Source organism: Cydia pomonella, chromosome 14, assembly GCF_033807575.1.
Source record: "Cydia pomonella isolate Wapato2018A chromosome 14, ilCydPomo1, whole genome shotgun sequence".
Taxonomy (NCBI): Eukaryota; Metazoa; Arthropoda; class Insecta; order Lepidoptera; family Tortricidae; genus Cydia; species Cydia pomonella.
Genome location: NC_084716.1, coordinates 1,292,349 through 1,306,233, shown reverse-complemented (window position 1 = coordinate 1,306,233; position 13,885 = coordinate 1,292,349). Strand labels below are relative to the sequence as shown.

At 37.7% G+C, this 13,885-nt stretch overlaps 1 protein-coding gene across 16 annotated transcripts in view; it reads right to left on the bottom strand.

The window, feature by feature from the left end:
• The window catches only part of LOC133524685 (neurobeachin), a 963,862-nt gene that overhangs the window by 243,879 nt on the left and 706,098 nt on the right, over positions 1-13,885 (bottom strand). For 7 of the 16 annotated variants that reach the window (XM_061860799.1, XM_061860801.1, XM_061860790.1 and 4 more), the window contains exons 24-31: positions 13,480-13,575; positions 12,251-12,358; positions 10,440-10,590; positions 6,610-6,756; positions 4,756-4,844; positions 4,127-4,327; positions 3,276-3,332; positions 1,806-1,916 (exon numbers count right to left, since the gene is read on the bottom strand). In XM_061860799.1, the coding sequence (XP_061716783.1) occupies positions 1,806-1,916; positions 3,276-3,332; positions 4,127-4,327; positions 4,756-4,844; positions 6,610-6,756; positions 10,440-10,590; positions 12,251-12,358; positions 13,480-13,575 (960 nt within the window). The remainder of the gene's footprint in view (positions 1-1,805; positions 1,917-3,275; positions 3,333-4,126; positions 4,328-4,755; positions 4,845-6,609; positions 6,757-10,439; positions 10,591-12,250; positions 12,359-13,479; positions 13,576-13,885) is intronic. The other 9 variants (XM_061860795.1, XM_061860796.1, XM_061860806.1 and 6 more) reach the window with 6 other exon arrangements.

Genomic DNA, 13,885 nt, shown 5'->3' with positions numbered 1-13,885 from the left:
GGAAGAATAGTAGAAGAGAACTCTACTATTTAAACACTTTGTATAATAAATAGCGCAGTGGTAACAGTAAATTGAGCCTTGATGAAATAGATAAATTTTAGTTTTATTTAATATTAGTTTAATTTTTAAGTAGTTTTATTTTATGGCTAGTTTAGTTTTAATTTTATCAGTACACTATTTTTGTTACACCTTGTATAACCTAAAACATTTGTGATGGTTGTTTTCATTGAAATATTATTAATTAACTTATATTTTAACTATTAATTGATATAAATAAAAGGTTTAAGAATAGATGTGCGAGATTTTCTATAATAACTATTAGATAGTTATCTATGATAGTTATCTGATGGTGGACTAGGACGATAGAAATGAGTAAGAAATGAGGTAGGTATTAAATCCATTCAAACAAACCCCGCCCCTTCTCTCTGCTAGAAGAAACAGATAATGGTTTACTCGAGAACAAAGGATGAAAAAGTTTGCTAAGCATACAATAGAATAGAAGGGCGTGAAAGAAATAAGGAAGATTAAAGAAATAGCTATTAGTTCCTTAAATATATGTGCTTGATATGAGAATATGACCAGGACCAGGAAAATACTCAGAGCGGTGCATGATAGGCCGCTTTTACTTCATTAAACTTTGGAGAAAGGGACAATATGATCACCTCATTTAAAAAAAAACATAAACTAAAAGGAAATACCCAGGATTCAAAAATAACTGAAGAGAATACCATATTTAATGTTTAAAAAAAACCGTACGACAAAAGAAGGTTGATATTTAACTACGATTTTCGAATATTGTAAGAGTAGGAAGAAAAATATGAAGGTAAGTACTTACGAATACAAAACCAAATCTCGAACAAAAGGACCCGCCCACCCTAGTATAAGAATATAATGGTATAAAAAAAGGACCACTGGTATGCACAATAGCGGGTTTAAACCTTGAGGATGGGCACCTTACGAGTACAATAGAAAAAATTACAGTGCTTTTAAATTGAAAGATTTTGTAGGCGAGATAAACGAAAAAAATGGTCGCTATTTGGCCTTGAAATTGGAGCATATGACCAGGGTCAAAGAATTGTAGAAGAGGATACAATATAATGGAAGGCGATTAAAACGTAGGGATGAAAGTGAAAATAAAGGTATTAGAGGTCGGTGTTCGTAGGAATAATCGAATCAGAAATATCTAAGAACATGGCTTCAAAACTCGCCTTACTAATATTATTATGAGTGTTGAAAACGCTGAATTGAAATATGATTGAACTAGAGATTTCGGTTGCCACATGCATCCGGAAAGGATGGCCAACATTGCTACCGATTGGATAAGATGAATTCCGGAGTACGAGTAAAAGACATTGAAATAACAAAACATAATAAAAGATCTTTTGAGGGAAAAGGGGAGGGTATCGATGGGCGGATGTAGTGGACGCGGATCTGCGCAGGTTGAAGACAGGCGAAAAACTGCACAGATCCGAGATCAGTGGCGAGCAGTCGTGTTGGAGAACAAGAGACACTTTGGGTCGCTGCGCCAGAGTAAGTAAGTAAAAAACATTGCGGAACGACTACATTTTGTCCGTGGTCGAATATTCCAACCAGTAGAAGAAGAAAAGGAGATGTTTTTGTAGCAGTAATACTCACCAGATGTTTATTATTAATATCCTCCAAACTATCTCACTGGAAGACTTAGGGTCATTGTTTGTGGTCTCCGTCGAGTTGAGGTGGAAAGATCCGGCATCCTCGATGCAGTCGACGCTCTGTCGACAGGGGACATCAAATAAAAATGGGATCCTAAGTGGGCTAGTACTCACCGGATGTTTGTTATCATCTAAAGCGATCTCGCTGGAAGACTCAGGATCGTTGTTTGTGGTCTCCGTTGAGTTGAGGTGGAAAGATCCGGCATCCTCAATAGAGTCCACGCTCTGTTGACAGGGGATATCATTGTATATAGAGGTTATATAATCTAAAACCTTTCAAACAACTCGATTCTTTTGACTTTTTTTTAGTGTTCAGGTAATCAAGAAATAAATGTCTCGAATGCAATTAATTTAAATCAATAAGAAATAAATAACATTTTTACATCCAAATATCGAATTAAATGTACTATTTAATGTAAACATCATGTAATGGGCTTTAAATAGAGGTATGCCAATACGAATTTAGGGTATCCTGGCGGAACCTCGAAACATTTTTGAACGATTTTTCATTTAACCCGACGCTTTTTCTCAAAATGTAAATAATTGTTCAACATCGTTAAATAAGGCATCCTGTAGAAGCCATTAGCATAGGTTACATTTGGAACCCTACTGAAAATCTCACGGTTTCGAAAAAGCACATTTATTCATATGAACATTTGGCAAATGAAACATCGGACAGATTCGAGAGACTCGATTTAGTTTCGAGGTTGTAATAGGTAGTCCGGATATCGAATTAATACTTACTCAGGTTACTTCATAATATCATTATCTAGCATAAGAACATTATATTAATGTTAACACACATTCTAGTTGATGCAAAAGATTCCACTCTTGAAACATATGGGTGAGAAGTGCCATAGATTCTAGGCTTTAGACTTCTAGAGATGAAAAAATCAAGACCATGCAGACAGGTAAGTGAAAAAGCAAGCAAAGCAGACATACAAACAAGTCATATAAATTTCAATGTATTTCAGGTAGGAAATATTTACTTACATTTATCCACACAATATTAAAAATTTCTAAATATCTCAGTAGCTAAATATGTATCTATAGTTCTCGAGGATTGACAATGGGTTTATGTATTTGACATTTAAATGGGTAAATTATCTACTTAACGCTATATAAAACATTAAAAACTCTCATGTAACTAGCTTGTGTATAGTTTGAATATATATGTAGTGCTGGTGCGGCGTGCGGTATGTACTACATACATACCGTAGTATTGTATAGTAGTACTAGGTATTTGTATATTTTGTCTCAATACATAGGATAGTTTCGTATACAGTACTTTATATGTATATATGATATCTTATGGTGAGCATTTAGCGACAAACTTGTTTTGTGTTTAAAAGAAGTGATGTGACACGATTTTATACATAATGTGACAAGCTAGTGTTTTGTTATTTGTTTTTCTTTTACCTACTGGATATTGCAAGCCTGGCTTATTTGTATCCAAGAGTTGGTTTACCAATTAATAACTTGTATATGTACAAATATTTATTGACCGAAATGATTATAAAACTACCGGGCTTGCATGACTAACCAGGAGGTTTGCACTAAAGTTCCATAGTAATGTGTACAAACCAAATTGACCACTGACACCGTTATCCCGGATAAAGTTTTGGACCTTGCAGTTGGAGGCTTACAACAGGACAATAACATTCATTTAGTATAAGGAATTATCAACCTAAACACCAAGAAGTTAGAGACCATTTAAAATTGAGAGTAAAATAGGTCAGTAGCTAAAGTAGGATCTCGAGTACAACAGTAGCTATGTTAAATGTTAATACCGGGTGTGGTCTGTAACAGGTGCAATAAATAAACTGTAGGCTATACTTCTCAAACTGGACAACATTTGTTCAACTAGTTTTAAATATAACTTATGTTTTAATTGTTTTAAAAGTTTATTCTAAGACGCAATGTATTGCGGATATTGATATGTTTATAGCGCGACAAGCAACGTCAATTACAATGATGATAGCGTCCATTCAAGATAAAAAAAAATTATGATTAGTAGGAAGTCTAATGTTATGACTTCTTCAAAGTTATTAAGCAAAGTTCTTCGTTTGAGGAGTACAATCTATGTTTTGATTACTTGCTCTTGTTACACTCCACACCCGATATAAAGGCGTAGCCTGCCGAGTATGACAAAAACGTTCGAGAGTAAACGATGACGTTTAGTTACACGAGGCAGGCAATTTATCTTCCAGTGAAAAATGGAGTACCTCTGGAATGGCCATGTTTCGCGATGAAATACGAGTATTACGAATTATGAAAAATTTCAAAATTGGTTAATAAATCTGTATTTAAAGTACCTGATCCTACTCTAGTAAGCTAAAGAACTGTAACCATAGAAGATCCAGGGGACCGTCAAAAGAGACTCAAATTCTAATAGGGAACACCAACCATCGCCGATTCCTCTAAGTCCAACTAACCTTAATCTTAGGTTGCTTCACCCGAAGGCTGGACTTAAATAGGGGTTCTTCTTTCTCAGAACTTGGGGACTGCGAGGCCCCAGGTGTCGCCGGGGCCGTCAAAGTCGAGGCCGAAGTCTCTGAGGCCGGCTTCTCTCCGTGTGGTTTCACTTCGTCCGTGCTTGTTTCAATTTTCGCGACTCCATCTGACTCTTCCGTCTCCTTTTTATTTTATTGCAACAGCAAAACAAAACGAATGTAAGAAGCGTTTTTATGAGCGACATCAAACACGATTCCAGCAAACAAATTGCCAAAAACAACACGGATGGGTACAAAATTGTCGTATGGATTCTTAGTAGGACGTTGCATGCATCGAACTACTTAGTAATCCTACGACTAGGCTATCATGACTAACATGCTACATTACTTTAAAACTATCCTTGACATACCTATAGATTCCAGGAGTACATGCTAAGGGTACACTTACTAGGTAGATTTAATTTTACTAACTAGAAAATTGTCGAATTTTAAAGCATCTATAAACCTACGAGAGAAAATGTGCGATGATATGATAAAATTTAGAAATCTACCTTTCAATATCATCTTTAATTTGAAACCCAAATCACGAATTAAACGAAAAGCGACCTTACCTTCATAGACGGAGAGTCCAACTCGTTCATAGTAGAGTTGTTCTCGTCGACAACTATCATGGCGTATTCCACGTCATCGCCGTTGTGTTCTGCGGAAGAGATGACCATCAGTACATGGCAGTATGAGTTGCGAGGCACAACACTGATAAAGCTTGCTTTAAGAAAGCGGATAGGTCGGAGATCCTACTCGGGGCTATGCCTTACTGGGTACTATCTTACTTGAATATCAGGGACATAAGTCGGTGGTACAAACACAAATAAATATACGTCATAAAATATTTTGAATTCCTCTGTAAATTTTGTTAGTAATTTACAATTTTATAACGATTTGTGTTTCTACCCGCTAAAACTATTCCGATTTTTTATGGGAATTCTGTACACTCCAACGTAAGTAATACTGTGTGTAAGTGTAGTGTTGTGATTTGATATTGTGTACAGAATCCCTTTCTACCTAAGTTTATTTAAACAATGGAACTACTTAACGCATGCACTAGGGAATAAATTCATGATTTCAACGTCTACTCTACATGATGAGGCAACTGAAGAAAAAGAAACTAAAGTCAAAGCAGTGCCATAGCGGTGCTTATCTTAAAGACACTGTTTTATATTGTAATGTATTTTCTGATTTTAGTAGGAATTATAAACAGTGGAAAATAAAGTAAATACAGTAAACAAAATAAAACAATGTTCCCGAACATCGACCACAATTAACAATTTGTAGGTACGTTACAATTTTTCGTCACAGTGTAAACATACAACGAAAAAATTGGAAAGCTATATGGGAATTGTATAAAATACGTGAAGTTGTTTCATTGTCACATAACCTTTTCAAGTCTTGACTGTGTCTTAATGGTATTTTCCAAAGTGCGAGATGTATATGTCGCAGGGAAATTGTAAGAATCCGCCGTTTACAAACGGCGTCACCATTTTACATACGTTTTCGCGTTTGCGAATTGCCTAAGGCAAATTATTAATGCGCTCAAGCAATAGTGTCAACGTAAACGTGATGGTTGTCTGAGGGTTACCATGGTTTGCTGTTTTATCAATTTAATGTTAACTTTTATACCACACCACCCTTCTCACGGCCACCAAAATCACCCAAAATCGAATCAGATCACCCCTCTATCCACGTGGTCTTGTCTGTCCTACCCCTAGAGGGCAAATACGAAATTGGAGGCGCTGAGGGAGGGCAGCCCTCGCCCGCTGTGACGGATCTCGCTTTGTCGCGGAAGGGTTACTCTTCCACAGCGCCGGAGCCACCCAGATTAAGTCCGACGAACTCCAGATTTGATGGACACCCCAGCGTTTAGTTTTGATGTACAGCGCCACGCGTGTTAAATCAAAGAACTAATTCGACCAAAATGCCGCTGCAAATTGCAAACAGCGCTGTTAATGTCATATTACTCGTATTATATAAAATATATATATAAGGTATTTTACAAAATGAAGACTTTTTACAATTTGCCTTCGGAAATTTTAAAATCGCATCGTAAGTAAAATGTGAAAACGTACGTTTGTAAACGACGGATTCTTATATTTGACTGCGACATATATAAAATGGCATATTGTCTGTGTCGCTCAGGCTCAGCCAACGTTTTCGGCTCTCGTTGTTGAGCGAATTTTGTCGAGCAATCTTCGCCTTGCATAACGTAAGTAACCCGTTCTAATACTTCTAATATGTCTGACTGAAATTGTATATCTCTCTAGATGTTTTGACAGTCGTCAAATTTTCTATGCAACGTGAGTTTTACATCTATCAGATACTGTAGATGTTTTTTAATTCCTTAAATTTCAATGCAACGTGAACGGGAAACGAGCATTTGCGTTTGCAGTGCCGCGCCTATAGCGCGTTACCTGCGTGCGGGCGGTAGCTACCGATGCGTGCGTGCGCGTGACAGTCGAGCTTGCAGTGCGCGTGCGCGGGACGGTGGGCGGGGTGCGCACCGGGCAGGAACTGCGGGTACACGTGGTGCGACCACTGCGGGAACAGCGGCCGCGAGCCTGCCGAGCGCCCACGGAAACCCACGAACGCGCACGCGATGGTACCAGGGGGTAAGGAGTGCGAAGGACGTTTTGATAGTGCGCCAGAGTGTAAGTAAGAAGTTTGACAATGCACGTAGTAGTTGGGATGTGCGGAGGAGAGGTACGTAAGGGGATGGATGGTCAAGGTGAAAAGGATTTCAAAGAGAATGTATGTAAGTAGTTTTTTGGACGATGTAGTTAAATGAACGTTGTGTCAAGTGCAAGCGGTTGAAGAGAATGCGTGTGCGCATTTTTTTAGTATGATGGTGATATAGCGCATAGGTCAACGCGCACGTGAGTGTACCAGGATATCAGAAGTACGGAGATTAAAAGGTTGGGTGCAGGTGAGGAGGAGGATTGAGATAAATTAGGTGATATTCATTAAAAATGGATTTTGTGACGCATTACGACGTCGAAACAGACCAGGGGATGAGAAAAGACGAAGAAGTTGTATAACGGGCATATAAAAAAGGTACCACCCAACCCAAACAAGAAATGTTTACAAAAGATGTAGATAGAAAAAAGTAGGCGCGAGTGAAAGAGAGAAAAAAAAGAGGACGAAAGGTGTGATTTATGGGCATGATACACGGGCAAAGAACCAGGATGTTAGAAATTAAAAGAAGTAAAATGTAAAGATCGGCCGGACGCGTAAGTACATTCGATTACAATAAATAGATTTGCCACAAACAACCAAGCAGATACAGAAATCATTTGAACGAGTGTCAGTGTCGACGGAGTGTCGTAGACAATTTTACCAGTGTCCCCCGAGTGACGCGATATCAAGCGGCGTGAAAAAAAGGAGAAACGACACACTTGAGTACACAGTCTGAACTGCCTCGCGTACCGCCGCGGTCAAACCCATCAATGCGAAGAAGTATGTTACCCTGATAGGTCGATTTATATTTTATCGTGAATGTCTATCGCAACGACTGTTTTTACCATCCCAATAAAGCGAGGGCCCTATATGTATGAGATGGTAATGGCATATCTTAGACGTCAGCGGTAATGTAAAAACGACATACATTTTGCTCCCTCATTTTATTGTGACGTCAAAAAATGCCGTTATTGTGGACGTTCATGGTAAAGTATAAAACTGATTGAGTAATCATATCTTTGATATACATTATACTATTGATAACATTCTTCAAAACATGTATTGATTGTAAATAATTACATAATATCAACATTACTGACATTGATTTATGTCAACTTTACTGTGCAATGATTATGTTTCGGTAAGTAGATATTTTTGTTATATATATTATAAGTAGCAATGAAGTCATTGTTACACGTAGGGCTTCCAATCCCGCATGCCCTTGCGGGATCTCGGTATCGGCGGGACCAAGATTTTTTTCTGGTGCGGGATCCCGGTATAAAGGGATCCCGCGTTTGTTGATAAAAAAAGGTTAAAAGTGAAACAAAGCATGGTAGGTGACCTAGTGAAACAAAGCATAGCATGAAATAGCATTTATTAAAAAAAGTACAAAAATGTTAAAAGTACTGCAATCACTTTGCGTTTTGGAAATGTTTTCGCAGAAAACACAACATCCCTAACGTTTCGTCACCCAAACTGCTTCGTATCTTGTTGGCAAGATAACCGGCAGCAGAGAACGCTCGCTCTGCTTCTACGCTTGTAGGCACTATTGACTTAAGAGTGTTGTGAGCTAACGTTCGACAGCGCTCGCAAAAGCATGTGTCCCCGTTATACTTTTCAATCCCGCAAATCCCGCGGATCCCGCATGTCTAATCCCGCAGTAAGCGGGAGTGAAAAATCGTGCGGGATCTCGGTATTTCGAGATCTCGGTATACCGAGATTGGAAGCCCTAGTTACACGTTATGAAAATAGCAATCACGAAAAATTATTATAAAGAAGTTTATTCCCTATACTATTCCATTAAATTCTTCAATTTTGACAGCGACTGTACGAGGTACTGTACCCCTAGTGTAAATTTAATCGACATCATAACGTGGCGAACGCGGATTTTTGCGTTAAGTCTCATTTTGTATAGGATTTTGAGTTTCCAAAACGTCCCGCTTGGCGCGCTCTTTCTAAATCACGTACAAAATGAGAGTAAACGCAAACGCGTACGTCACGTTTCGAAATCGAATTTATTTACACTAGGGGTACTGACTGAAAATTCTACCAACTCGAATTTACATAAATACCAATGTAAATTTTCTTAAAAATAAGTGCGATAAAGCAAAGAAAACTTAAGAGGCGAAATAAATTGCGTAAATACTAAACAAATCAGATACTATGGATGACGAAATCAGAAGTATATGAATAAATATGACTGTGTCTTATAATGTAGTATGTACTTCTACTACATAACAGGATGCTTACATACATAGTGCACATTACTCGTCTAACTGTAACGTTGAAAATAAATAGAAATATGTACAGGTAAGTTCATTTATAGTTGGAATACGGTAGGTATGGTCAATACGGGTAAGTGTGGCATAGGGATAAGTGTGGTTAGCCTTCACATTGGAGCATGTTTACTCATTAATTAGTGTTTATTGCAACTTCATACATTTGCTACTTGCTACTCGCGTTTAATGGCAAATGTATGAGCTCTTAATAAACACTAATCAATGTGTAAACAGGCCCCGTGTGGAGGCCAGCCATACTTACCCCTATCCACCCTTATCCGTATTGACCTTCCTTAAAGCGTAAGTAGAAGGGTAGGTTTCAGAATCTATGGTAAAATAAAATACATCTAGATTCGTAATACATGCGCAAAGGTATTGTATATTCCTAACACCCAACATGTTGACGCGATGTACTAACGAAAACACCTTTAACTTATTATAAGTAGATTTTATGACATTGCAATAAGGTATACGATTGGTCAGTTAGCAGTGTTGATGTTGGCACCGTTAAAATCCGACTAACTCCATAAATATTGTATTTATAGTATATAATTTTAAAATTATATTGATGTACTCTTTCGTCGAAGATTCAAGCTCAAGTCTTATTTAAAATAACAGAAAATTATTTAAATCTTATTTAAATCAAGTAATCAGAGATTAGTAGTCACATGAAGCTGACGGCAGAATTTTTATAATAATACACCACCACAAACATAATAAAATGTTAGTAGAGTACAATATACGCCCAAAACGTCAAGAAATTAAAAAATACGTATAAGTAGAAAACCAAATACAGAAATACTAGAAATCAGTTGGTATTCTGATTGATTGAATTTAAAACAGACCACAACAAAAATCTAATACGACATCTTCACAACTCGAAAGTCATACCGTGATGACCGTCCACATCAAGTTCAAGTATGTCGTGGTACTTGGAAACCAAACGAGTGCGTACATATGTTTGCTTCAGATTGCGCGCCTAACAAGCATAGTTAACTCGAGTAAGACTCGCACAAAGCGCGCAATCTACAGGAACATACCTGCGCACTCGCTGACAAACTAAAACATCTTCTAAACGTAATGTCTCTATCATACCGTGATGATCATTGGCATGGTGCGGCCTGCACGCGCACTTCTGCATTAGCACGGTCAGTGCGCAAGCATATTTGCTTCAGATTGCGCGCCTAACAAACGCAACTCATGCAACGCTCGCATAAAGCGCGCAATCTACAGCAAACATACCTACGCACTCGCGACATAACATCTTCAACACAAGGTTTCCATCATACCGTGGTGATCATGCCCATGGTGTGGCCTGCGCACGCACTCTTGCGCTGTATGCGCGGGCGGCTCAAGTATGTCGCGGTATTTGGACACCATTAGCACGGAGATGAAATACACGATGGCGAGTGATAGGAACTGCGCCTGTTTCGTCTCCTCCTGGAATAAGGGTAAAAAAATTACTGATTATCAAAATGGTGCCAAATGTCAGGAGACCATTTATAAGTCTTAATATTGTTCTCGAAATAGAAGAATTTGGAGACAGGAGATAAAGATTTAAAATGTTACTGAAAATTTTGTTGTTTGGTGTAACGTATTTTTTATGCTTGGTTTATTCCTACGGTACAATAACCATGAGGCCATTTCAAACTTACATTTTGACGTCAATATGTACGGACAAGTACTACCACGAATGATAATTAAATTAAATCGTATAGAGTTCAAAATGTATGTTCGAATTGACCTGCTTACAATCACCGACACATTTAACTGACTATGGTATCATTATTATGCCTATCAGATACATCATTCATTTCAGGTTACAGGAAGAACAAAATAAGTCAGCAAAAAAAAACATTTTTTGGTACAAGCTTTTATCGCTGACTTTTCTTTCCACAAGCAACTAATACTTATCTTGACAATTCTAATAACCCCAAACACAATTAGTTTACGTTGTTTTTAAATCACAGAGTTCCCAAGGCCGCCTCCTGTCTCCATCATTAGATTAGCTCCATGTCATATTGCATTGTCATCCGATTTACATTTATATGCAAAATTTCAGCTCAATCGGAAATCGGGAAGGGGGTCAAATTTAGCTTTTAATAAAAGCTTGGAAGGCACCAAAACGATCGACACAAATTACGACGTATACGGACGTAATATACGGTGCGTAGGACTAGGAGAAAATAAATAGTTAAGACGTAAAACAAAAAGATGAAGATTTGAAAAAAAGGGACCGACCAAAAAACATAATGGGATTAGAGCCCTTTGTTGTTCATCATTGAACTGGAACATATCACCAGGGTAATAGAAGTGCAGAAGATGAATAACAAGGACTTAGCTTAAAGCTTAACTCCAAAATGGCGCGTAAGTAATAATTAATAGAACTGTCAAACTATAGAGACAACAGTAGGTATAATAATAGCGGAGGAGTAACGTAACGCATTTTATATTATTTGTCAGTAATTAATTGACCCTGACCGTTTAATAGATAACCTGTAAAAAATAAATTCGTACATTACCCCGAATATAAAATATTAAGTATATTATTTTTAATGCAATCTAGCGTTATCTGTTCGAATCATCTTAATAAGATGCATTATTGAACCACACAAGACTAGGAGAAAATAACTAAGATAGAGCTAAGATGAAAAAGGACAAGACTAAAAAATGTTTCCACCCACACCCAAAAAAAGGGTCGAAAACAGGTAGAAGAGAGAAATAAAAAGGGAAGCGAACAGTTATTATTTAAATTTATGTTTTAAAGGGCATCTTACCAGGCGATAAGGACACTCAAGGAGTAAAGTTGAAAATAGTAAATGCTTCAAGAAAATCTCATCCTCAATGTGTACTCACACTAACTTTCTTGACGACCATGGACCTTATATCTTTGAAATAAGTATTACGTTATATCAGTTAACACTTAACAGCGTGGATGATGGTAGTATTTTATCCGCAAACAAAAAAACGTAAAACTTCTCGTTCATACTTGCGTGATCGTAGCAAGAGTGAGGGAGATAGTATGACCCTGGTCTTCAGTTTGTGCGGCCAGTATAACTGTGGATGATGTAATTGAAATAGCGATCATATTTGAACTTACCACATCTCGATAGATAACGGCTCGCAGTCGATTGACGTCCATATCTTGAAGTAGTCTCTCTGGGTCCTTGACAGGACTCGAAGTATCGGCCAAGCTTGCCACCACGCTCTATAATCATTCATAATTAATCATAAATCGTGGAGAAAGCAAAATAATGGACATTTTAATTGAAGAAATCTTGATTTGGGTTGTTTTTATTAGGTTGGTGATTACATGTAAGAGGAATTGAGGCGTTGTTTTAGCAACATTTACCATTTATTTTTTACCGTGATATAATTTTTATAATATTTCCTCAAATTTTACCAAAGAGTTCCTGATTTTACAAGAGATGTAAAGCCTAAAAAAAGAATCTTGCTCCCAAGTTTCACAAAAAAAGTAGATGGCGCTGTCTTTTATGGTATTGTCAAACGACGACGTCACTAAATTCTAAGCACGATAATTCTTAGACATTACAACTCTTGTAAAATTAATTCACATTTTTTAATATAAATTAAATAATGAGGCAAAAATGGGACAAAACAGACGTAAAGTCTAACGACAAACTAAAAAAAGAATATAGAATAGATATGTCATGCTATGAAGAAGTCTAGATTGTGTCTTGAAACAATGATGTTTTTAATAAGCATAGATAGATGATAGAAAAGTCTCTTAGAATATTACCATGCAAAGTGCAGCGTGTGTTGTGTCCATTGCAACAACAAATTGATGCACCTATTCACTTATCTGCATCGAATTTTAAAGCCTGTGCAAGGTGAAAAGCATTATCCACATTGTACCCAGAAATAGTGCTCGGAAGATGCTGTTAAATTTGTCCCGAAAATATTTTTTTTGTGAACCGAATTTATGGGCTTGGCGTACCCCCCACTGTTACCCGAAATTAGCCCGAAAGAAATCAATTAGTGAAACCAAATGTACCAGGCCTGCATGAAACTGTAGGAGCTTAACGCTCAAAACTCAGCGGCCATAACTACGAGCCGCGTTCTGATTGGCTGTTATAACAGGTAGTAACTAATAGTCAGTTCGACTCGTACCCCTCTGTGAGAGAAAAAACTCAAATCGCTTTAGAATTGCTCTGAACATGAGGATCTACCGCGAACACCGAAGTTCGCAAATTGCGGGCATCTTTCTGTTTTACTCCAATTAAAGCGTAATTAGAGTGGAGTAATTTACGTTCTAATTGGAACCTAATTGTTCGAACTACCCCTGTGAGTGAAAAGTTAGTATATTACCTTGGGCGAAGAGTCGCCTTGTCGCGTGGCGCGGGCGGTCGCGTACCGCTGCCGCTCCTTGCACTCGAGGCAATTGCGCACCGCACACGTGCACACCTACGCACACACACACGTCCAGACGACGGGTCTAGTATCGCTAGTCTAACGCTATACGATCAACTAGAAGTAGTAGAAGAATGCCAAAATCAACAGTTACTAGAATATACTTTAGCTCCAACAGATCTTCAATAAATCGCTTGAGATTTTCAACAATTGCAACGAATAAATCGCGTGTAATTATCGGCTGCGTCTTTGGAGTCTATAAGACAATGAATATTCAATACTTTACAATACTATAGACTGGGATATAAATTTGCCAGTATAAATATGTAAATCTATAAAATGCAGCAATATGAAAAAATTTGGC